Source organism: Cetorhinus maximus, chromosome 5, assembly GCF_964194155.1.
Source record: "Cetorhinus maximus chromosome 5, sCetMax3.hap1.1, whole genome shotgun sequence".
Taxonomy (NCBI): Eukaryota; Metazoa; Chordata; class Chondrichthyes; order Lamniformes; family Cetorhinidae; genus Cetorhinus; species Cetorhinus maximus.
Genome location: NC_135883.1, coordinates 64,656,497 through 64,683,473, shown reverse-complemented (window position 1 = coordinate 64,683,473; position 26,977 = coordinate 64,656,497). Strand labels below are relative to the sequence as shown.

The 26,977-nt window shown below is 40.6% G+C and overlaps 1 protein-coding gene across 2 annotated transcripts in view; it reads left to right on the top strand.

Annotated features, from left to right (window-relative positions):
- The first annotated feature begins 3,988 nt into the window (after positions 1-3,988).
- Positions 3,989-26,977, top strand: part of gclc (glutamate-cysteine ligase, catalytic subunit) — an 86,013-nt gene continuing 63,024 nt past the window's right edge. Inside the window, exons 1-3 of one of the 2 annotated variants that reach the window (XM_078541921.1) lie at positions 3,989-4,150; positions 4,358-4,516; positions 26,022-26,134. In XM_078541921.1, coding sequence (XP_078398047.1) covers positions 4,367-4,516; positions 26,022-26,134 — 263 coding nt within the window. In that variant the 5' untranslated portion in view covers positions 3,989-4,150; positions 4,358-4,366. Of the gene's footprint in view, positions 4,227-4,357; positions 4,517-26,021; positions 26,135-26,977 lie in introns of both variants that reach the window. The other variant, XM_078541922.1, reaches the window with a different exon arrangement.

Below are 26,977 nucleotides of genomic sequence, written 5' to 3'. Positions count from 1 at the left end.
GGGTTACAATTGACCCAAAACTGAACTGGACCAGCCATATAAATACTGTGGATACAAGAACAGGTCAGAGGCTGGGAATTCTGCACTGAGTAACTCCCCTTCTGACTCTCCAAAGCCTGTCCACCAAGTATGAGGCACAAGTCAGGAGTGTGATGGAATACACTTCACTTGCCTGGATGAGTGCAGCTCCAACAACACTCATGAAGCTTGACACCATCCAGGACAAAGCAACCCGCTTGAATGGCACCTCATCCACCACCTCCAATATCCAATCCTTCCAGCACCGATGCACAGTGACAGCAGTATGTACCATCCACAAGATACACTGCAGAAACTTACCAAGACTCCTTTGACAGCATCTTCCAAACCTGTGAACACTACCACCTAGAAGGACAAGGGCAGTAGATGCATGGGAACACCATCAAGTTCCCCTCCAAGCCATCCTGACTTGGAAATACATCGTTGTTCCTTCACTGTCGTTGGATCAAAACCCTGGAACTCCCTCGTAAACAGCACTGTGGACTGCAGTGATTCAAGAAGGCGACTCACCACTACCATCTCAAGCACAATTAGGGATGGGCAATAAAATTGCTGGCCTAGCCAGCAACACCCATGTCCCATGAAAAAAAATACCCCAAAGCAACAGGATAAAAAGGCCTAAATTCAAAGTTTTAATGTACGATTTTGGACGATATTCCAGGAAATTATTATTTATGCAAAGGGTGATCTTCACTGTCGCTGGCTCAAAATCATAGAACTCCCTTCCTAACAGTACTATAGGTGTACCTAAACCACGTGGGCTGCAGCAGTTCAAGAAGGCAGCTCACTACCACCTTCTCAAGGGCAACTAGAGATGGGCAATATATGCTGGTCCAGCCAGCAAAGCCCACATCCCGTGAATAATGTTTTTAAAATTGTGTGTGGATAGTTGAGGCGATTCATTTAAGAAAGTTGGATACTTAATGGAGACATGATGATATTCTAGAATAGTCTTTCTAAACTTCTCTCTGAATGAGATGAAAGTCTACTATCCATTACGTACTAAAGTCTCAATCCATTGCCTACTGACGAACTCATAGCAGAAAACTAAACAATCTCACTCTGAGCTACAAGATGGGAAACAGAAAATGCACACTGATACAATTAACATTGCTCTTCTGAGATTACAAGATTACAGGACTGCAAGACCTTCTTGGGCAAGATTAGAGAGCTTTAATCTGAATCTAATCAATACTATAATCTGACTTGGATTGCCTAATGTGGATTGGTTGATCTCTTGTGGCATTGCCTACAGAAAATCAAGAGTAAACAATTTTCCCTCAGAGTGTATAGAATCTGTAGTTAATGAAGCTCATCTAATGGTACAAAGTGCACAGCTGCAGGTGTGACTGTATGACAGCTAATGTTATCAAGGGAAATTCTATTGTGATGCCACTTGCAGGCATGACAGAATGGTGATGCAAAAATAAAAAAAGTGCATAACACACAACAAATGATAATTTTACTGGTTGATCTTTTGTGACATTGCACGTGAGAACTCAAGGCCAAGTGTAATTTTCAGGTGAAGCAGAGTTAGAGGGAAGAAAATAATTAGACTATAGATATAATAAGGTCTGTTCTCATATTTACATTTTTAATTCTTAGGTCCACATTAATAATGGAAAGCGGCCACACTCCAATTATGTTCTGCTGCCAGCAGTGCTGCTGCATCATCTCTGTTAGAGTGTGTGATACAGGGTAACGTGTTTATAAATGAAATTTCCATTATAGGAAAAGGAATAGTCTATTCAATAATAGATCATGGCTGATCTGTATCTTAACTCCATTGACCTGTCTTTGTTTCCATATCCCTTCACACACTTGTCTGATAAAAAATTATCAATCCCAGTTTTGACATTTTCAATTGAAATTCTCAACAACATTTTTGAAGAGAGTTCCAGATTTCCACCATCCTTCATGTGAAGAGGTGCTTCTGGATATCAACATGACCAGTCTAGCTCTAATTTTAAAATTATACCTACTTGTCCAGGATTTCCCATCAGGGGAAACCATTTTCCTCTATCTCTACTCTGTAATCTCCTTTAATCACCTTGAACATCGAAATTAGATCATCCCTCAATCTCTGCACTGAAGGGAATACAAACCTAATATATTCAAGTTTTCCTCATACTTTAACCATTTTAGCCCCAGTCACTCTCCACTGCATCAATGTATCCTACCTGAGGTACGGTGCTCAGAACTGAGCAGCAGTGCTGCAGCTAGAGAGAGCTACACATGGCCCTAATGTAACTTCCACCCCTTTGACATAAAGGTCACAGTTCCATTAGCTTTCTAAATTATTTTTATAGCTGTCCACTAGTTTTTAGTGATTTTTGTACTTGACCCCTAAACATCTCTGCAAAATCCACAGTTCCTAACTTCTCAGCAGATAGAACATACTATTTTCCTTAAGTCCAGAGGCTATAGTCACTAAGACAGATGCGAAGATTTAAAATGGGAAGACTGATGGAAAATGTTAAAATGGAAGAAATCCATCGCTCAATTTGTTATTTTATTTCATGAAATTGTTAGAGAGTTTTTCATCATAGCTAATTTAAAACAATTTTTCACCAATTGTTTCATGCAAAAGGTATTTGCAAATCTGGCTATTGGTGGTGCATGTGAAGTTGACTGAAAATGATTGTCATTCACTTAATAATGGAAGTAATTACACTCCCCAAATTTAAAATGAAAGACAATTATATAATGGTCACGCCCTTTAATAAACAATCATCAACAGCACAGTATAAAGGTCAAAACAAGCAACAATTCCCAATGAATGTTTATGGTAAAATGGTCACATAACTTCCACCCAAACTCTTATTTACTTGTATTGGCATAAAGCTTTGTCTCGTTTTAAGTGGGGAATCTTGGAAATAGAACAAAAACAAAAAAACGTGTTTCTGATTAAAATAAGGTTGACTGGTGATATTTATTTCAAACGCAAGCCAACCAGGGTGAGGTAGGGCAGGGCGGATCATCCTGCCCTCCCTCTACCCTGCCCCCCTCTCTACCTTGTCCCCTTCTGTCCCCCTCTATCCAGCCCTACCTACTCCTACCCCTTCTGCCCTGCTCTCCTCACCCTGTTCCCCCTCTACAATAACCTTCTTTCTACTCTGCATCTCTCTACACTACCCTATCATCCACCCTGCCCTCACGCTGTCTGCTCTATCCAGCCCCAACCTACCCCCTACTTTGCCCCATCTACCTGCCCCATCCTCTATCCTGAACTCCTCTATTATGCCCTCTGCCTCCCTCTACCCTAATCCCCCCCCCACCTTGTCTTCTGTACTCTGCCCTGCCCCTCTCTACCCTGAACCCCTCCTCTACCTTGACTCCCTCTATCCTGCCCTCTGCTCTATTTCCCTGCCTTTCCACTCTGTACCCCCTTTACTATCCTGCCTGCCCACTCCTACCCCCACGCAGGCTAATCCCCTCCCCCTCCCCGGCCGAAGAAAAAATGCTGAGTCACCGGGTTCAAGAACCCAGCCGTTAATCTCAGGGCGGCGCGTGGGTGGAAGACGAAGACAAAAGGGAAGGGCAGTAGTGTGTCACGTGATTATGGCGGTTGCCGGCGTTTAAAGAGACTGCCGAGGGGGGGGCGTGACTGGGAAAGAGTGAAAAGGGGAAAGGTCACATTGGCAATTGCTCTCGAGACAGTGGAGGGGTGGAGCGATCGTGCGGAAAGGGGGCGGGGCAGAACCGGGTCGACGGTTGCGCTCGAAAGTAACGGCGCAGAGGGAAGAGGCGGAGGGTTTACAAAAGGGTGGGGCCACATGGGGGGTCGCGAGTGGGTGATGGTCGCGTTCAAGCCGGCCCACCAATCCGAGGAGGAATAGGGAGGGGGCGGAGAAGGGTTGGCTGACGTAATTCTGAATGCTTGTGGGGGGCAGGGCTGGTGGGAGGAGGAGGTCGCGGTAAAGATTGTGAGCAGCGCCGCTGGGCGGGCAGAGGCGCGGAGGAGGTACAGCGGGATAGGAGGAGCTGCGGTATTGCTCCGGTGAACATCCATCGAGTGCGGCGGTGCCTTAGCACGGTTACGGAGTAGGAGCACCGAGCTGGAGTGGCTGAGCCGCAGGTCCATCGATCAGTCTCCTCGATCCCGAAGGCGGTGAGTGCTATCCGAGGCTGCGGAGCGAGTGAAGACCGTGGTCGTCGTGTTGTGTGGCGGGAGTCTGGCTGGAAATGTATGGGCACTCGTGTATGGGTTGAGCTTTTAAAACATCGCTATTCGTGCAGAGAGCGCGGCGTTATTTTAAGCAATTAAGTAACCTTACCGACCCCCCCTCTGCCCTCTCTCTCTTTCTCCCCTTTCCAGTCGGTGGTTATGGGTCTGTTGTCGGAGGGGTCGCCATTGAACTGGGAAGAGACGAAGAGATACGCTGATCACGTCCGCAAGCACGGCATCATCCAGTTCCTCAACATCTACCATAAAGTGAAGGACCGGCAGAAGGACGTGCTGAAATGGGGAGACGAGGTAAAAGGGGCAAGCTTTCTGTCGGGTCTCCGATCGCCATTCGGTGACAGCCTCTATGTTAACTTACCCCATCCTCCCCCCACCCTCCGGCCAGGCGTGTGTGGTGTTGTTTCCTCTGGAACTATCTCATCTCGATCTTGTACAATCGAGAGAGGTCAAAACGCCGGATGGGCTGAGAGGAGAAATGGAAAATTCTAGACGTGCAGCCTGGTTACTCGGTACCAGAACGAGAAAAGTTGATAGTTCAATTGGGAGCACGCATCCCCACATACGTTTTACACTCACAGCATCAACCTGTCGGGCTTTTGGCTTTCGGAGCCTGACAAATCTTGTGATGTTGGTGGTTGACCAAAATACATTTTACAACTGGTTACTCTCAGCCCCCAGTTAACTAACATTCTTTAAGGCAAATGTTGCGAAGGATGCTTGGGGGAAACGGAAAAAAATAATTCAAACAGGAAATATTGCTGACGCTGAAAGTCTGAAATACAGACAGAAAACTCTGGAAGTATTCAGGTCTGTGGAGAGAGAGAGAGACCCGAGTAGGGGTTTCGGTTCTGACCAAAGATCATCGACCTGAAACATTAACTGGGTTTCTCTTTCCACATATGCTGCCAGACATGTTGAAAATTTCCAGCATTCTCTATTTTTACTAAAAACATCATTATTTTGTGAAACCCTTGGGAGGTTTAAAGGGGTAGGTGAGTGGGTATGAGGATGTTTTGTAGCTGAAGAGTGGTGGTCCTACAATGTATGTATCCTTCATTCAACATCCTGTGAACACTGGTACAAAAGGCAGAAAATACTTAGATTTTATATAGCACCTTTCACGACTTTGGCATTCTAAAGTGCTTTACAACTGACCAAGCAATTTTGAAATGTAGCCTCTGTTGAATTGGGAACATAACTAATTTTATGTGCCACAGAGTCCAAAAACAGCAATAAGACAATGATCAGATAATCTGTTTCAGTGGGTAAATGTTGGTCAGGGCATCAGGGAGAACCTTAACTGCTGTCTCCTGGATAGTGCAATGAGATGTTTCATGTCAATCTGTCAGAGCAGACTGATCCTTCATTTAACATCTCATTCGAGAAGACTGCATCTCTGGTGCATCACTTCCTCAGTACTGCATTTACAAGGAGATGGACAAATAAATTGAATGCACCCCAAAGGTCTATGATTTTTTTGCAGCTGATAAGTCTAAGCAGTTGTTTGGTAAACCAACACTGGTTATTGCATGTGGTAGCTTGGTATTATTGATTAATATATGGTTTCTGGATTCCTGAGAAGATGCCTAAAATGACTGGGTATCCTGAAAGGGGGGGTGTTAACAGTGGAGATTTTACTCCAGTTTGCATCTTGCATGTCATTTCTTGGAAATACATTTGGCTTGATTCTGCCTCTGCTGCCCTTTCAATGAGTTCCAGATTCCCACCATCCTCTGGGTGAAAAATTCCTCCTCAATTCCACTCATCCCACCCCAATGCTTCTATCGTTTACTATAAATCAGTGCCACTGGTTGTTGACATTTCTGCTAAAGTAATTGTGTCCTTCTGATGCACTCTCTCTAGGCCCCTGAATTTTACACACCCCAATTAAATTGCCCCTCACCACCTCTAAACACTTAGTTTACTAAGATGTGTTTTAAAACTATAAGTAACATTTAGAAAGATGCTAAATTTTTTTATGGGCATGTGCTCAGCTTAAAAACTGTTTCTACAGTGGTGTTTTTCAATTTCCTGTTAAATTTTGTGTGGTCAAGAGATAATGTCATGCTTCATTATAAACTAAATGTCTAGGTTTTTTAATCTGTATGTGTTGAAAATTTGAAGTTTTTTTCCTTTTTTACTTTTTGGGTCAAACAGCATTATTTATAAATGTTTTTGTTAAATACAGTTGTGCACATTCCTTATGTGCTCCATCAATCAACTGGATTTTTTGGATTTAGGGCAGTATCTCCCAATATAATAGCACAAACCTTGTGGAATGAATAGCAAAATTCATAGTTAGCCATTATGCTCATGTCAATTTGCACTCATGAAAGGGTTTGTGTCTTGGGACAAAGGATTATTCAAATTGTACAATAGAAAAGTCACTCCTGAAATGACTGTACTTTTTACTATAATATCTACTTAGGCTTTGAATACTACAAATGCTGCTTTGACACCTGTACATGCTTTGAACAAATAGGCACTTGTACTTGGGTGCAGTGGGCCTCTGTACTTCCATGCTTCAGTGTATAGTTGGTTCAACAGCTAGCTGTTTTAAAAGAGTGATTTGTAACAGTTACACCTGTGCTTTAACTTAAATCTGAAAGAATGTGACTTTGCCTCCTTGGGTGATCTCACATCACTCGTGATAAATTTACCTATCCTTGGGACTTAGTACTGTAGTTACACTACAGAGTTTTGTCAAAAGAATGCAAATGAAACTCTGATATACTAGCAATAAAGTTAATGCAGGTTGAAGCTGACATTTAGGTTATTTTTAATTTTACATAGTCTTCATTTCATTATGAAGAGATTGTGAAAGACCCAAATCATTTCTTTGCAACTGTGTATCCACTCAAATTAATTCAGATTACATGGATGCATTGGGTGGAATTTAAAGGAGTGTGGCAGGGTAATTCTGGAATTTGAAACCATTCAGCTGTAAAGAGATTCTGAATTGAATATCTTTGGAGAAATTAAGTGGGGAAGCAATAATCCAGTTATTGACAACATAGACAAACAGAAGGCAAAATTTATCACATTCAAATGTACGCATTTAATGCCTGCTGATAACACTAAGTTAGGAAATACAGTAAATCATGTAGGTGGAAGCAGGAACTTGCAAAGGGATTTTGATAGATTAAGTGGGGCAAAACTATGGCAGATGACCTTCAATGTAGGAAAATGCAAGGTCATCCATTTTGCACCTAAGAAAGCTAGATCAAAGCATCCTCTAAATGCTGAGATGCTAGGAACTGTGGTGGAGCAGAGACATTTAGTAGTTCATGGGTTTGGCATAGATAAGTGTAAACTCGTGACAGAACTGGGACATATCTCATTGGAGGAGTATCTATGAAAATTATAGGTTGATGAGTACTGTGCTAGAGGAAATCACATAATCTGAGACAGACTGGTTGAATATTTTGGGAGGTGCAAATTACTTGGTAAGGTTGTGTGGGGGATAGATAAGTGTAAACTCGTGCTAGAACTGGGGTTTATCTCATTAGAAGGGAACATTTTAATGTAGGGAAATATAGTGAAACCTTTCAAATTAAAGTTCAAGGATAGTCCAACTGGTTTGTCTGATCTGATAACATTTTTAATGCTTGTAAATTGTTTCTTTTTTAAAAAGGCCAATTATTTTGCTTTGAACTTGTGCAAAAGTGTGAAGAAAAAACAAAAATTTATCCAACATTCATAGGAATTTTCAGCCCAGCCAGATATTGGATTAACTGCTTAACCATGGTCTATTATATAGGGATAGTTTTGTAATTTGTGATGTTCTTGTGGAAAGTAATGATCTCCAGCATTTCTTGCATAATCAGTGATACATCTGAAACTGCTTGAACATCAAGCTCAGTAGAATGTAAGCTAAATTCTCGAAAAACTGAGGGAAGGGGCAAATATGTGTACTTTTATACATGTAGAGTTGATCATTAAATATGCTAAATGTAATACAGTAATTTTGACTTTCCAAATTTTAAAATTGATAGAACCTTGCAGAACAGAACGAGGGCATTTGGCCCATCATATGCCAACTTTGCCTTGCTCTTTTCATATAGTCCTGCAAATTTGTGATTTTCAAGTATATCTTTAATTCCCTTTTGAAAGTTAATATTGAATCTGCATTCACCACCTTTTCAACTACTGCAGTCCAGATTATAGCTCATTGCATTACAAACACTTATTTCACGACTGGTTCTTTTCACCTTAAATTTATGTCCTCCAGTTACTGACTAACTGGAAACAATTTCTCCTTATTTATTCTATCAAAACCCTCATGATTTTAATCACACTTAATAAATCTCATAACCTTTTCTGCTCTAAGGAGAACAAACTTGAGTTTTCTAGTCTGCCTGCCTTGTGTTCTGGTAGACCCCTTGGCACCCTCTCCAAGGCTTTATTATCTTTCTTAAAGTGGATTTCCAAGAACAGGACACAGTACTTCAGCTGAGGCCCAATTAGTGATTTATAAAAATTTAGCAGAACTACTTGCTTTTGTTATGCCTCTGTTTATAAAGCAAAAGATCCCACTACTTTTTAACAGTTTTAGTAACTTGTCCAGCCACTTTCAAAGATTTACATGTGTGAATGTCCAGATCTTTTTCTTCCACCCATTAAAATTGCACCATTTAGTTTATATTGCTGCTTCTTCTCATTCTTCCTCCTAAATTGCATTTTTTCTTTTCTGCATTGAATTTAATCTGCCATGTGTTTGCCATTTCATCAGTCTGTTTGTTATGCTTCTCACTGTTTAAACTTCCAAGTTTTTTGGTGTCTATTTTTGAAACTTTAGGGAGGACATTGATGGCAAGGGAATAAATAGTTATAGAACAGGAGCCTGAAAAGATGGTTAAATATAAAGTGAGAAAAATCCTATTAAGGAGGGTTAAAATATCTGTACAGCAATGCATACAGTGTCTGTGTTTTAAAGGGAGACTTGGAGGCAGTCATACATTGGGAGGTGCCAGTCAAGGCAGGAATTACTGAGACATGACTATAGAAAAGTCAGCACTGGGAATTAAACACTACAGGGTTATAACATATTTAGAAAAAGATGTGAGGCAAAAAGTGGTGGAGTAGCTGTACTTATTATGGTTAACATAATGACAGAAAAAAAGAGATGAAGCTATCAGGGACAAAAATAGAATCCGTATAGATAGAGATAAAAGATACAGGATCAATCATACGAATAGGTATGGTCTACAAACCACCTGGAAAGGAGGTGGAGGAAGAAATGTATGCAGAGAAAGCAGGGAATTGAGTATAAAACAGAATAATATTTATGGGGGACTTCAATTACTCTAATTACTCAATTACTTGAACAGAAGAGGCGGATAAAGAGGATAAGGGAATGGAGTTTCTATAATACATACAGGACTCCTTCTTAACCCGATATGCCAAAAGCTCAACAACAGAAGATTCGTTATTGGATCCAGTAATGGAGAATGAGCCAGAGCAGATAAAGAAGTTAAAATAGCAAACACCCTAGGCAATAGTGACCATAATAAAATGATGATGGAGAAAATATGCATTATGAGGACCAAGTTAATGAATTGGGAGAAAAGCTGATTTTGAGAGGTTGAGACTAAAACTTGGGAAAACAAAATGGATAACAATATTGGCAAACAATGATACAGAACAACAATGGGAAACATTGAAAACTGTGTTCAACAGAGTACCGGAAAAATAAATTCTGTTAAAAGGAAAAAACAAACTAAACATTAGTGGGATTCCATGGATAAATAAAGGCAAAAGGAAACAACTGAGCATTAGGAAAGAGGCTTACTTCAAGTACAAAGACAGCAGAGAAGTGCATGAAAAGAGATTAGGAGAGAAGTTGAGAAGACAAAAAGGAATTAGAAATTAAATTGTCAAGGAACATAAAACAAATTGGTTACATTTTTCATAACCTTTTTTATTGATGGGAATGGGACCTTTTAATGGATATTCAGGATAATATCACAGGTAACGATACAGTTTGCAGGGACCTTAAAGAATTATTTCGCTTCAGTTTTACTAGGGAGCTAGAACAGGTAGACGTGACATTGAATGATGAGAGAAGTGCATTTAAAATGTTTTTAAAAGTAAAATTTTGCTTGAGAAACCTTATTTTTGAGGAGGTAACAGCAGAGAATGGTAATGGAGTAGATGTAATTTATCTGTGTTTTCAAACAGCCTTCGATAAGGTGCTCTGTAATATAACATTGAATGAGGTCAGAGACTAGAGTTACGGGACAAGTGGTAGAATGGATTGCTAGGTGACTTCAAGACAGAGAGTGGGAATAAAGGGCAGTTATTCAGTAGTAGAAGGTGGGAAGTAGTGTTCCACAAGGATCAGTGCTGTGACCACTGCTGTTCAAAATTTACATTAACAATTGGGCTTTGGAATCAAAACCACAATTTCTAAATTTGCAGGTGACAACATATTGTGGGGGGAAATAGTCAACTGAGGAGGACTGCAATGAATTACAGGAATACATTAATAAACTTGCAGAATGGGCAAGTAATTGGCTAAATGAATTTCGGCACATATAAATGTGAGGTAGTACATTTTGGTAGGAAGAATAAGGAGATCATTTATTATTTGGAAGGTACAAGCCTAGGTTGCGTAGAGAAACAAAGCGATCTTGGAGTACAAGTATATTAATCACTGAATGTTGTGCCACAGGTTAGCAAGGTCATTTAAAAAAAAACCCAAGCACTGGGCTTTATTTCTAGAAGGATAGAATTGAAAAATAGAGTACTTTGATTAGACCACATTTTGAATATTGTGTGCAGTTCTGGTCACCATGTCATGGGGCAGAATTTTCACTTCGTCGGGGGTGGGGGGGGCGGAGTTTAGCCTCTGATCGGCGCCCCCAATTGGGGGTGTGTCGCCATTTTACGTGGGCGGGCCAATTAAAGCCCGCCCAGCATGACGTCTCCAGGAAGCGCGTAAAAGAGCGTACCCATATGCCTGAGGCTAAGTGCTGCCTTAGGGAGATTGGTGCCAATTTTAAAAATGTTAAATGTAGAAAAATAAAACTTCCCTGACATGTTCCCTCATATGACACTGTCACATGAGTTGGGACATGTCCATTACTTTTAATCAAACTTTTATTAAATTTTTAAAAACCTACATGAAACCTCATCTCGCCTGTGGATGAGGTTTCATGCTTTCTCTGAAGCCCGCCAACCTTAAGGTTGGCCGAGCAGGTCCTTTTAACTAGTTCAATTAGTCTTTAAATGGCCTCAATTGGCCGTTGACAGGTCGGCAGGTGCACAGCTGATTCGGCTGCTCCGCTGCTGACCTGAAGATTGAAACAATTTGGGGTGACTTCGGGAGTTCTGCCCAACATCATCCCGCGTCATTTTACGCATCGGCAAGTGGCGCCCCCCCCCCCCCCCCCCCCCCCCCGGCTCGCCGACCTCAATATCCTGGCCATAAAAAAAAAGATATGCAGACAGTGGAGAGGGAGCCGAGAACATTTACAAGGATGATGCCAGAAATGTGTTGGTATGCATATCAGGAAAGGATTGACAGGCTGGATCTCTTTTCCATTGAAAAAGCAGGTTGAGGGCTGGCCTGACAGAGGCCTTTAAGATTATGAAAGATTTTGATAGGAGTGGATAAAGGGAAGTTAGACAATCATTTGAGAGAGATGGTTACGATGGTAGATTTAGATGTAAAAAGATGGGAGGAGACTTGAACAGGCAACTAGTTTAGCCATTCACAGCCAGATCTGGCTGGAGCACAAAGCACTATCAGGTCCTGCTCCTCTCTGTCAAAATTATTCCAATTGGATCCTGAATGCAAAGATAACACCCCACTTCTCTTCAACACAACCTTCTTTAACCCTTCTCCACTGACTCCTACACCTTCATCTCCAACAGATGCGAAGCTCATCAACTTTTTCATCTCAAATCATTCTGCTCTCCCCCTCCCCCTCCCCCTCCCCCCTTTCCTTCCCCAGCCCACCAGGCCAAGGTTTCCCCCACCCTAGTTGATATTTGCTTCTTTCCCTAGTTTCTCTAATTTCGTCTCTAAGTTCATCTTGCCTGTGAGACAAACCCCCCTGCTCCCTTGGCCCTATTCTCACCAAATTGCTATTATCACCTGTCTCCTCAAAAAAAAAAAAAACTTTTCACTCCTTTGTCCTTGCAAATTACAGCCCTATCTCTTTCCATCCTTTTCCCTCAAATCCTTGACCGTGTTGTCACCTCCCAAAATGGTGACCATCTTTCCCAGTATTCCCATGTTTAAATCCCTTCAGTCAGGTTTCTGCTCCTGCCATGGTACTCAAATGGCATTTACCAAAGTCACAAGAAGCATCCCATGTGACCGATGATAAACTATTTCTCCTGACCCTTTTTGACCTGTTTGCATCATTTGAAACAGTTTGACCTCCTCCAGTGTGCCTCTTTTCTGCCGTCCAGCTGAGTGGCACTTGACTCACCTGGTTTCATTTTCATCTATTCAGTCATAGCCAGGGATTAACACACCGTGGCTTTGCTTTCTGCTCCATACAGTTATTTCAGAAGTACTCAAGGATCTATCTGCCTTGTATTTCTCATCTACGGTATGCCCTCAACAGTGTCATCTAAAGACACAACGTCAGGTTACACATGTACTCTGACACCTAGCTTGACCTCAGCACCACCCTCTCTCAATCCCTCCATTGCCTTTAAAGTCAGATTATTTGTCTGATGTCGAGTGATAGATGAGCAGAAATTTCTTCCCAATTACATATTAGGAAAACTGAAGCTGTTGTCCTCAGTCCCCACAACAAACTTTATTCCCTAGCCTCCAATGACCATCCTTCTATCTGGCAACTGCCTGAGACCACGCACAGCCTTGGTATCTTGACCCCAAGATGAAATTCTGATCACTCCCTCACCATGGCTGTCTACTTCCAGCTCCATAACATCCCTACCTTAGGCCATCTGCTGCTGAAACCCTCATCCATCCTTTTGTATCCAGACTTGACTATTCTAGTGCTTTCTTGGCTAGCCTCCCATCTTCTATCCTCCAAAATTTAAGTTCATCCAAAATTCTGCTGCTCGTATCCTGATGCGCACCAAATCCTTCTTTCTGTCATCTTGTTGCTCTCTGACTGACGTTGGCACTCAGCTGGAAACACCTCAATTTTAAAGATTTCAGACTTGCTTTTTAAATGCCTCCAAGGCCTGTTACCTCTGTAACCTCCAGCCATACAATCCTTCAAGATATCTGTGCTCCTCCAATTCTGGCCTCTTGCACATCCACAATTTTAATCACTCCACCTGGTGGTGTGCCCCCAGCTGCCTGGACTCTCGCCTCTTTTAAAATTTGCTTGCCAAAACTTTTCCACCTTCCTGCCTTAAGAAGCTTTTGAAAACCTGCCTCTTTGACCAAGTTTTTGTCATCTGTCCTGATATCCCCATATGTGATTGTGTCAATTTTCCTAATATCTGTGCAGTGCCTTGGAATATTTTACTACATTAAAGTCAATATATAAATACAAGAAGTTTTTATATTTGTCTATACCATGTAGGCATTTCTTCTAGTGAAGTCTGTATTGTACCCTCTTTAAAAAGTCCTAATAGCCATCCTGTATTATGGCCCTCAGTGCTCTAACTCTGGTTTTAAGATTTTATATAGGTTTCTTATCTCTTGAGATAAAACCTAGAATCCTATTAGTTCCTTTATAGCCTTTATCAACTAGAGAGCTGCCTTCATGAAACCCAGAGTCCCTCTGTAAACCTGTAACCCAAAGCCCCTTTGCTCTTTCACAGCACGGAGCCTACTTCTATTCAAAGCATAATTACTTCTATTTTTAACCAAAATATGTCACTTCATTGTATTCCATCTGTCACTGTTTAACCTGTCGCTGAAATTTTCTTTGGTTTAAAAAAAATCACTTGTGGTATCATCTACAAATTTTGGCACTCGTTTCCTCTCGGCCTATATCTAATTCTCCAATCTAAACAATGACAGAGTTGAGTTTATCATGTGCCACAAACTTGTATAGCTGTAATCTCTACCTTGATCCATTTGATCTTGCTTTTATATTGCATATGACATTGAGTTTGCAAACACACTTGTGGAAAATTGCTGCATGAATTATACAACATGCTTGTGAAACTGTTGCTGCCCAATACTTTACTGTTCAGAAAAGTAAAGCATAACATCCAACATTTGCAAGTTTAGCTTGTCGAATACAGTTGTCTACAAGTTGATTTTATACTTCTGACATACTTTATAAGCATAAAAACATAAATTTGAGCATGAGTAGACCATTTGACCCTTTGAACCTGCCCTGCTATTCATTAAGATCATGACTGATCTTCTACCTCACTCCACCTCCCTCCTGTATCCACATAATATCCAAAGATGTGTCAACCTCTTGAATATAGTCAATGACTGAGCATCCACTGTCCTCTTGTATGCAGAATTCCCAAAAGCCACAATGCTCTGAGTGAAGAAATCTGACTTCATCTGAACCCTAAATGACTGACCACATATTCTGAGGCTTTGACTTCCCAGCTAGGGGAAACATCCTCCTACTTTATTGAACCCCTTAAGAATTTGTTTCAATGTGATCACCTCTCATTCTTCTAAACTCTAGGGAATATAGACCTAGTGTACTTAATGTCTCCTCACAGGACCATCCCACCATCACAGGAATCAGTGTAATGAACCTTTGTTGCAATCCCTCCAAGGCAAGTATATCCCTTCTTCGGTAAGGAGACAAAAATTATACTCCAAGATGTGGTCTCACCAATGCTCTGTATAATTGTCATAAAACTTCCTTACTCTTTTTTTTTAATATATCTTTTTGTGGGATGTGAGCATCACTGGCCAGGCCACAATTTGTTGCTAATCCCTAATTGCCCTTGGGGAAAGTGGCCATGAGCCGCCGCCTTGAACTGCTGCAATCCATATGCTTGCTAAGAAGGGAGTTCCAGGATTTTGACCCAGTGACATGAAGGAATGGTGATATAGTTCCAAATCAGGATGGTGTGTGCCTTGGTGGGGAAGTGCCAGGTGGTGGTGTTCCCATGCATCTAGGTGGTGGAGGTTACGTGTTCAGAAAGTGCTGTCGAAGGACCTTTTGCTCCAGGCAAATCCTTTGTAATAAAGGCTAACATAACATTTGCTCTCAATTGCTTGCTATACCTTCATATTAGTTTTCTGTGATTTGTGTACAAATACACTTTTTTGATCGATCTTATGTGAAACTATTTCTTTTATTTATTTCATTTTTCTATCCTACACGTGCACCCCCCACCCCCATAGGGCCATTTGTCACTCATTTCTATATGGCGCTTTCACAGAGCACTGATCCTTGTCTACAACTAACACTTTCTGCTATTTTACCTTTATGACACTTCTTCACTCTTTACCACTACTATTAACACTCCCTTTGTCTTGTGTCCATGACCTCTTTGTCAATCTCTCCTTAGCTGTCACCTATCCCTGACCTACTATCTTGTTTCACCACCTCTTAAACAGTATAGAATTCGTCACATCACATTTCTACATCTCTTTAGTGCTGAAGAAGAGTCATATGGACTTGAAATGTTAACTCTGCTTCTCTCTCCACAGTTGCTGCCAGACCTGCTGAGTTTTACCAGCATTTTCTGTTTTTATTTCAGATTTTCAGCAACCGCAGTATTTTGCTTTTATCTTAATATCTTGACCTAGTCCCCATTGTTCATATGTGTGCAGTGACTGTAGTTGACTGGCTGTTCTTCTGCTTGGGAGGGGGTGCCTGTAGGGGTCTCCTCTTTCTCCCTCCAGAGTCCCTCCCCACACTCATTCGTGACACCAGATTCACAAGTGCATGACGTAAACAGAATGATCAGCGAGACAAATTTCTTCTGATAATTCACAATCACTTTATTGAATTGCCCTCAGAGAAGGGCTGCATGCAGCAATCACGAAATACAGTTACAATTAGCATTACATTACCCAGAACCCTGTCCCACCAGAGGCTAAACCCCCACCTTGTTCCTAGCTTGATACTTAAATCTTTATATCCTAAGAAACAGTCCCTCCTCAGTTGGTCTTTCACTGGTGTTGTCGGTCCCCCGGTGGAGTTGACCAGATTCTACCGACTTCATAGACTGCCTGCAGATAAAAGTGGCATCCTACGATCTCTGTCCCCAGTTATACCATTTCCGCTGCTGGCCTGACCAACTCGTTTCAATGTCCGGAAAAACTCAGCAGAAGAGTCATACGGACTCGAAACATTAACTGTATTCCTCTCCACAGATGCTGTCAGACCTGCTGAGTTTTTCCAGGTGTTTTTGTTTTGGATTTCCACCATCCGCAGTTTTTTTGCTTTTGTCATTTCAATGTCCAGTAGTTAACACTCTTAGTTTATTCTACACATAGTCCGGATAAATATGATCAGCTCTCGCATTGTTTAAACAATTCTCCTGCTGTTTTGAGGCAATACAGTAACAGCACCTGGCTCCAAGGTTGATGAAGGCTTGAATGACCCTATTCCTCTCCCTGAGAGGAACCAATCGTAGTTGTAATTCCAGATTTCAGCAGCATTGTTTGTGATGCAGGCCTTAGTTGCATTACAGTTCATTCACTATATCATATCAATAGCATGTTCCTTGTGCCATTGTATTGGGTAATCAGTCTCTTAATTGCATTAGTCAATGGAAGATAATGGCATTTTCCTGGTACCATTGTTGCATAATAGCAATCAGTCAATGTCCAAACCCTTTTGATGGGCCGCTGTCTTTTACTGAATGCCCAAATTAACCCCTTGCTGCATAGCCCTGTGCTGTTGGCTGCAGCTTGGTCTCTTTTGTGTGGTACAAAAAATGAGGTCAAAACATGTCCGCAGGTTTGGATTTTATACTCCATAAATTTCCCAGTTGGAGGGGATTCCAATTCTACATGCGTGAGAGGAAAACTACCGCCAAACCTGCCCTCACCCATTGTCCCCACTGCCTATTTCTAACCGAGATAACTAGATATTGGAATCTTAATTCTAACCCATGGTACCAGATTTTGTGCCCATATTATTGCTTCAGGTGTCAGCCTTGCCTCTGAGTCAGAAGGTCGTGGATTCAGTACCGTGCCACGAACTTGATCATGACCCAGACTGATTATCCAATGTGGTACTGAGGGAGTAATACAGAGGTTATGTACTGGCCAGTACTTGTATCTTAACCTCAAAACCAAAATCAATTACTTGGCCATTTATCTCAGTGCTCTTTGTGTGACCTTGCTTTGTACAAATTAGCTGCCACTTTTTCTACATTACAACAGTTAATAAACTTCAAGATGCAAGCTTTTTTCCTCCTAGTTGGTTGGCTAACATAGCAGTCTTGGGATTCAGTCAGTGCTCCTGGTCTGTGTGGCTCACTGGATAAATTTGCTGGACCATTGGAAAATTAGCTATCATCTTTGGACCAGTGAATTTACATATGAATGAATTTAGGGATTCTATGAGAAACCTATTGCTGCAGGTGATTTTTCATCCAACCATAATCCTTTAGTCCATGAAAAGGGCTATGGCTGCTCTGTTCTCTGTAATTGACCATTTCAAAATGGGTTACATGTATCCTATATACAAAATTTGATCAAAAACCTTTTAGCAAGTGTCTATGCTGTGAAAAACTGCTGGACATGTAATTAATGTAAAACTGGAATAAGAAAAGAAAACTTGGTCTGACAACAGATTATTTCCAAAAACACCATACATTTACCTAATTTAACTCCTAAGGAACATCTACAATTTCTATAGCAGAAACTAAACAAAATTTGTCTGCCCACACTTCAACAAAGTTTAACCAGCAAAACTTCCAGCATTGTTTTAAGATTGCAACCTGTTCTGTTGTAATCTGTATTCCACAGGTGACGTTTTCATGATCCTATTGCAAAGAAACCATTGTGTTCAATGTAATATTGGATTTCTTCAATCCCATTCATGAGTTGGATAAGTAGAATTGGCAGACTTGCAAACAGTCATGATATTTGTATCAGTGTAGTACTTTCATTCAGTTGAACATTGGACCTGGTACAGTATGTAATGGCCAAATATTGCTGTAGCAGGGCATCTAACAGCATCTGTCATTGGTTAGACTTGTCCCTGCACCCTCCAGCACAAAACATGTTTTACCCATAATTACTGAGTATGTGCTGAAAATGGCACATTGAGGACAACAGAGCATCTGTGAACCGGAGTGAACAGGGCAATCAGTAGGGTATCTCCTTAACCAGTGAGATTTAATGATTAGGAAATAAACAGCAGAAGAACTGAAAAGAAGGGTGAATTGAAGATAATGATGAGTTCAATGTCAAATAAGATATAGTAAGATTGGACAAAGAGAGAAAGGAAACTTGAAAAAAAAGTCTTGTTTAAAAAAATTTGCTCAAATTGAAAATCTGTCAGAATTTAACTCTATGCTTTTAATAGATCATTTTCAGTGACTAGAGAGGTTCATTGGCAGTCATGAACACTTATATTAACAGGGTGAAAGTGTGCTTACACTTGTAATTACTAGCCCTACATATCTGCAGTGGCTTTAATTTGTATCTGCCATACAAATACAGCAACTTCATACCATTTCAATGCATTTCAACAGCAAGGCAAGCAGTGGAATGTGCTTTGCAAATCTAATAGAGTGGCACAACTTGGACAGCAACTTCAGGATACTACTTATCTGCTTCTTCCTGATTTGCAACAATGAAATGGCAAGGAGGAGTTGGTGTTGGCCTGACCATCATTAAAAACTGTACTCTGAAAACAGGTGTGTTTAAAGCAAGGAGTGGTGGTGGTATGGCAAACTTGCGCGCAGTGACCTGGTGATCTGTATTAAGTGACATGCTAGAGTCTGGGGTCATAATTTTCAAGAGATTATGGGATGTGGACAACATTGGCAAGGCCAGCATTTGTTGCCTTTCCTTAATTGCCCTTGAAAAGGTGGCGGTGAGCTAATTTAAGGTCACATTAGAAAATAGTTTGCAAAGCATTGCCATAGTCCTTTGCTTCGCTTCACATGTATGTAACCCAGCAAGATCATGTTTTGTTGTTAGTATGGACCTCATCTTATATTACATGCATTAACAGCATTGAATACTGAAATGCTGATGTAATTTTGGTGATTTGATACGAATGCATTGATCCACTGTCTTGACAGAAATAGAAGGTAAACAAAGGAAAAATTAATGTTTCTACCCACTTGAAGGTTAATAATTCCACCTATTTGAAGTGGCCTAGAAGCATTTGTATTTCAATGCAGATCATAAAAAGTGCAATAATTACATCATTTCTAGTCACACAAATATTTTGGACCTTTTTGACTTCAGCCACCCTGATCTTAAGAAAAACTCTGTAACCTGATCCGACAATGGCTTGCTATGGACTCTTCCCCTTTCAAAATATAGGCAGTTTAAAGTATAACAGTTCACAAAACTTGACATTCCAAACATCTAAGTGTCCACACTGCTGCCCAGGTTTACACGTGCGAATATCTGGTACCTTCTTCCCAGTAAGACAACCTGCCCCCACCCCCACCCCTACCCCTTAACTTTTCACAAACAAGCCACCCAAGCTTGTTGGTGGGCAGAATTCAGAACCAGTCACTTGAACTTCAGTCCTCCATTTCAGCTGAAATTCATGAGACCATCCCAAAGCACAACATCTTACAAATTTCATATTTGTAACACAATATATCCAACATGACCACAAATTGGGAATACCACAGTTTTTAAAAATTTTCTTTCTGACATATAAACAAACTCAATTTTATGTTTTGTTGTGCAAGTAGTGTCACAGAATAAAACAATTTGGAATTCTTGAACATAACGCATTCACTGTAACTTCACTTGAGCATTCGGATTCTCTCCCACTTGCAACAAATGTATCTTTTAGTTTGCTGGATTGAAAATTAACTGGCAGAATTTGGATAAAATGATGACTAGGTAAATACTTAAGTGTTTTTGGAGCAGATATTCTTCCATGAGGCATTTGGTGGGATGGTGGTAGTGTGAATATTTAAAAATGGTTGCGAGTGACCGTTTCAATCTCCTCAATTCTTTGTTCCTTAAGTTTTGTGACAAAGTTCCATGATGAAGAGTCATTGGTGCTGTCCGTATGGTAAACAAGGTGCCTGTATGCCATTTTTCTGATCTGCTGACAAAGATGTAACTTGCAGACAATCTGAACATCAGAATCCAATCTAGGTCTGCTGATTCTCAGATTATGGTACATCAGACCTCCATTATAACACAACTCCATGCTACTTCAGTGCTAATTTAAGCAGGGCGGGGTGGGGGGGGGGGTGGTTTGCTTTTAGAAACCAGGGTATTGTATATCAAAAAAGGCAAAATGAACAATTAGAAATGGCAATTTTAATTGCTTCAGTTTTATACTGGGTAAGTTCATACTTTATAATTCATAGGTCACTTTTCAGCCACTAAGACTGACCAGTATTTGTCTGCAAAATTATTCTGTTACTGATTTGGTTTAGTAGTATTGGCCAGACATTAATATCACTCTGGAATGATAACTATATGAAATTTAGCATAGCAATACAATTATGCTTTTCCATTCACTGCCATTGCCACTTCAAGCTTTTGAAAACTGATCTATTAATCCAAAGCATTATAACCAAAATATTTGTTTTTAATGTGTGGATTCAAACTCCTGGGTTTTTAAATTAAACAAAAGGTAAACTGGAATTCAGGTTTAATTGGTTTGCTTTATCTGTTGTAATTTCATACTTAATCTGCTGAAAGCTGTCTTTGTTCTGGTAACATTCACCACTTGAAGTTTTCAGTTTCTCGTAAAAGAGAATGTTTTTCTTCTTGTGATGTGGGCATCACTGATGAGGCCTCATTTTATTGGCTGTTTCTCATTACCCTGAGAAGATGGTAGTGGACTTTGACCTGTTGCATTTTTTTTGTGCAGTGGTGTTAAGTAGGGTCTTCAGGATCCTGACACAGTAATGAAAGAAGAGCATTATGTTAAGGTCAGGATGGATGCATTACTGGGAAGCTAACTTAGAGGAGGTGGTGTTCCCACAACATTGTAGCTCTTAGAAGTTGCAGAGGAGAGAGAAGTAACCTTCGTCGTAAATGTATTGACAGTGTGCTGGTAGTGGATGGGTGACTGTGTCCAGGGGCTCTAGCAAAGCAAATTGAGCTTTAGTGTAGGTGCACTGATGCAGGTACATAGTAAATAATTCCCTTATACTTGAGCCTTGAGATGGTGGAGGAATCGTAAGGGGAACTATTCATCAGAGTACACAGCTACTTTGCTGCCTGTGTAACTATAGTGTTGATCAGATCCTGAGCTGGACCAATGATGATTCCAGAATGTAGTTGGTGGCTGTTTTGATGGTGGCATTGAAAATAAAGGAGTTGGGTGGACTTTTGCCTTGAGATGACCTTTAATATTAACACCGCTTAAGACCCTACAACACCACTGCACAAAAAAAATGCAAAAGGTCAAACAAAGTCCACAACTACTTAAGTGGTGTTAATATTAGCTATCATTAGTCAACCCAAATCTCTGTTATCCGGGTCCTGTTTTAAACTGGCAATTGCTGCTTCGTTATAGGGAAATTATGAAATTGTCAGTGAACAACCCCGCTCCTGAAATTATGGCCGAAGGAAAATCATTTTGGTAGCTGAAGAAGGTTGGGCTGCATGTTTCCTTAAATCCCTACAGTGATTATCCAAGGCTGTTACTAACCTGCAACAACCACAGCTAATTTCCTTTGTCAGTATGACTGATTTGTTGAAGGGTTTTCATTTGACTTGGCTCTTCATAGACTCCTTGCTGCCTTATTTTATTAAATGCTGCCTTGATGTCAAGGATAATTACGCTCACCGGTCCTCAGGCATTCAGCTCTTGTGTTCAAATCTGGACCAAGGTTGTGATGAGGCCTGCAGATGTGATTTTTGTTGGAACCTGAATTGAGCATCAGGGAGCATCTGATGAATAGCTGCTGCTTGATGGCACTACTGATGAATCCACTTTCACTTTACTGATGATTTGGAGGAGGCTGAAGTAGTGATAATTAGCGATGTTAAATTTGTTTTTTAACATAGGATATACCAGGACAGTGTTCCTCATGGGGTAGCTTTCTACTGATAAAATGTACTGAAATGGCTTTAGATAGAATTGACAGCACGTTAACAGGCCATTTGGGCCAACAGATCCATGCTTGTTTGTGCTGTACACAATCTTCCTTTCATCATATTCATCTAACTCTCATTCTGCTATATCTTCAGGAGTGGGGTTATTCAATCATCAGTCATTTCAACATCATAGATACAAGGGCTCTATCTATTCCTTTCTCCCTTTGTGTTTATCCAACTTTCCTTTGAATGCATCTATGTTGTCAGCTTCAAGCTATGAACAAAGACTTTTATCCTTTATTAGCCATGGTGAGTTTTATAGTAGCCCAAATAATCATCTAATGCTTTTTCTAATGAACAATGCAAATCATCAAACAAAAGCCTGGCAGAAGTGCCCTCTGTTAGAGAGACACAGCTAATGAAGAAGTTAACCATAAAACAAAGGAAACAGTAAATGCTGTTACACAGATTTTCATTTCAGTCAGAATGTTGTTAGGATAACCTTTTTTATTTCTGATGCAATCCTGTTTCTTAATGTCATGTTGAGTGAGCCGAATTGGTTGGACAATAGTAACTGATGGCAGGGATCTCCAGAAGGAGGCTGAGTTGGATCATTTGTTTGGCATTTTTGGCTGAAGATGCTTGCAACGTTTAAGCCTGTCTATTACACTCATGCTGGGATACACCATGACTGAGAATAGGAACATTCATAAAGTTGCCACTTCCTCCACATGTTAGTTGCCTGCTTGCCCGCATCACTAGATCTGATGGATGTGCTTTGATGTTTAGCATGCAGATAGACCTGTGTATCAGCTTCTGTTATGGACAGGAGGGGGTTTAATTTAAAACAGTCCTGACTTATCCTCTCACCACCTGCCTGTAAACAGAAAGGTGTTTTTGATTTTCGATTCCTCCTTTTAAGTGGTGGCATATTTTCCCCAGCTCTTCAGTTTTGGAATGATCCAATCCCCTATTAATAACCCCACAGCAAACTTGCAGTAGGGTAAAATAGGAGGGTTAGTTTATTTTTGCACGCACACATAAAACATGGGAGGGGGGTTCGCAACATCCCCAACTTTTTGCACTCATACAAGAAAAGAGGGATAGGGGAAAGAAAAAGGTACATGGCAAAGACCACAAAAAAATAAGAATTGTTGTTTCACATGAGTCCGGAGTACAGTAGTCACGGTCCAAGGAAGGTTCTTTCAGTTGGCTTTGTCTGGCAGAAGTCCTGGCCGCTTTCCTAGGAGCTCAGTTGAAGGCTGAGGCAGGTGAAGGTGCAGCAAAGTATTCTTGTATTCTGGGAATTATTTTACTTTGTAGGCGAAATGCAAGATTCTTTCTGGAGACCAGGCTTTGAGAGAGGTGTGAATCAGTGGCAGGCTGCTATAGCCTGGAGTCAGTAACTGAAGATGGAATCTGAAAGCTGTGTAATTAAAGCAATTCAAACAGCTGAAGCCTCAGTCATGTGACAGGGTGATTTCAGGTTAAAACCCATTATATTCTGAGCAGGTGACTGTAGAACCATTAGCACAACATTGGGGATGAGTCCCAAGAGCTCTGCCTTTGTCCAGAGCTGGCTGGTGCAGGCGCCTCGTCTACTAACCATTTGTGTTGGCTTGGTTAGCAAGGAGTGTTACATTCCAGGAGTTTGATGAGTTAGCCTTTGTCTATTTTCAAACCACTCAGAAGCTTCCAGAACTAAAATCATGTGGCCAGCTGCAGCCATTTTATCAGTCTAGTCATTTGTCCTTTTTTAAAAAACAGAATTTAAACAAGAGAATATGGAAGAGAAATACATTTTTTTTAGATTTTTGTTTTCTTTGTGCCTTCTTGACTATGACACTTCACTAGGTTTGCACCACGTCCTAAATCATGCCTGGTGCTCCACATGGCACATCTGTCTACACACCCTGTTGAATCAGGATTGATCAGAGTGGAGGATGTACTGGGCTATGAAGTTACAGATTATATTAGCATTTAATTGCTATTGATGACCCATAGCATCTCTTGAGAGACTTAGTTTTGAACTTCGAGACCTCAGTCCTACTTGGTGTCAGGAAAATATAATAATTTTCATAATGTTATTGGAATTTATTGTAAGGTAGGAGTAGTGTGTGTGTGTCTGTGCCTTAATTAAAGACAGCTGGTTTGATGGCTTTGAAGTATCAAGAAGAGAAGCTAGGTTTGAAATGGTAAGTAGTTAAATATTGCTGAAGTTTTAGAATGTGAGGTGTAAAGGGAAAACTTGCATTTTTACATAAACCAGAGCAATTTGAATTTCAAGAGGTTGTGAAATGTTACACTTAGCCAGAAGAAGCCAAACAGTGTGTTTATTTTTCCCAAAGCCTACTGATAAAATGAGTATTATGAAAGATTTTTATTATTAGAAGAGTAGAGTTGAAAAGACATATTGGAACAATGGGATTTACATTAAAAAGGGAAAAACCTATATAAAGGAGATGGGGTTATGTGTAAGAAGAAGGCATTCTAAGATCTAATGAGTGTGTAAAGCCTCCAGCATCTAAACCTCAAGTTACTGTCTACACGAACTGAAGTGAAAAAAACTCACTCTGAACAGTTAAATTCAAAGTATGGTGTTACTTTGCCTGGGTCTTTTAAAATCTGTTTTACTGTTGCCTTAATGGAGGTGTAACTGGGAGTTAAATTAACCAGGGGAGCTAGGAGTTACCATAGCAGTAATTTATAAACTTATGTATGTGCTTAAAATCACTTTTTTAATTGAAGGTTTAATTTAGTTTTGTAAGAAACCTATAACGCTTGGTGTTCTTATTACTACTGAATTCAAGGCACGCACCTGGAAATAAATACAAATTGTAAAACAGTTGTGGCAATTGTTTCAAGTTTCCCTCAGGGATTTGAACAACTCAGCATTTATCATCTGCTGTGCCATAACATGGTGGCATTGCCACATTACACAATGGAGGATGTCCTCACAGTGGACATAGGGACTCTGGGGTGGTCCCTTCTACCAGTGCTATCACGCACAGGCATGTCTGCGATTGGATGGTAATGATAAGGTCTTGAAGCTCCCTCGTTTTGATCCTTTTACCACTTGACGCTGGTGTAGTTTTTCATCTGCATCCTTTAGGACTTGGTCAATGTCTCAGTACTGGTACTACTGAGCCACCTTGAAGTCCTTGTGCCCTTGCTTCCGTCAGAATGCGTCATTTAATGCGCCAACAGTTGAGGTGGGGCAGTAGGTGATCAGGTTTCTTTGGATTTTGTTTTACTTGAAGCTGAGTGCTTTGGTATGCATACCTCCATCTTTAGTTTGTGGGACATCAAGGAGCTATCTCCGTGCCAAATAACCCTATTCAATGTAATAGGGCCACAATTGTAAACCAGTTTAGGGGGCTAATCGAAAAGTTTGAATACTTCCACCAGGATAGTGCAAATAAGCCACAGAGCATTTTCCCTGGATTAGAACAGCCATGGCAGACCTGGGAAATTGTTCCTTAGCATAACCAAGATAATGAAGCACCGTGGGTTAATGAATGAATGCCTATTGATCAATATTCCATTGTAAGCATTCAGCACAATATTTCTGAACAGATGCTTATTTCTGTTTTAAGTTAACAAAGGAGATATTTGTTGTGCATTTAGAGCATTTGATGAAGTTTTTATTAAGGTCGTATGTTGACTGTATCAGTTGTGCTAATGTTAGTATTTACTCAATTCTACTTTGTCCATTAGGTTGAGTATATGTTGCTGTCATTTGATCATGAACATCAAAAAGCTCAAGTGCTGCTGCACGCAGAAGAGATTCTTCACGAGCTCCAAAATCAGGGTGAAAAGACAAATCCCAAGTAAGTAGATATTTTGTTTGTAAATTGAAATTCAGAGTGGAATCTCAATTTTTATATGCTGTAATTTTTCTCAGCTGGTGCAGTAGGTGTGATGTAATGAATTGCACAGCCAGCGTTAGGGAAAGAAAAATCATCCATGGTTCTCTATCTATGCGGTGACCTCTACTGGATATATATGTATTGTCAGTGGGTGGGAATGAGGCGGTGCTTGGTTGTGACAGCTTTCTGTTGCATAACCTGTCAAAACGCAACATAAATATTGATCACTTGGAAGAGGTCTCAAAGCTGTAGAATTGTAACTTATTGAGGGAGTCAGCAGTTTCAGTCAGGTAATTAGGGGCCCTTTTATTTTCCAGGAGCAGTAAATTACTTGTTTTATCATGTCAGTGCTATCAAGATTACTAGGGACATTGGTGAACAAAACTCTCTAAGGCAGTTGATCAATATGAACAGACCTACTTTACTCGCTGATGAAATGTCCCCTTTAAACCATACTGCTCATTTGAAGGCGGCAGGTAACTCATGGTGGGGTTTGTTCTATTCAGTTCTTCATCCAAGTGACAATTCTTCATGTATGAACATGCACTATCTTATACAATTGGGGGAAAAGAATCTCTGCACAATCTGCTCCTTATATATAAGTCTATTGGCCTGAGACATTGGACCAGTTGTAGCATCACCATATGCTTATGATTGGCAAGTGCCACATAAGCGAAGGACAAAGCTTGGAGCTCTTAAGGGGTTTCTGAACCGTAGGTACAGCTAAACACTCAAGAACTCCTTATTAAGAAACAAATAGTGGAGCTAAGGCTCTATAGTGCAGGAAACATTCATTTATACTTG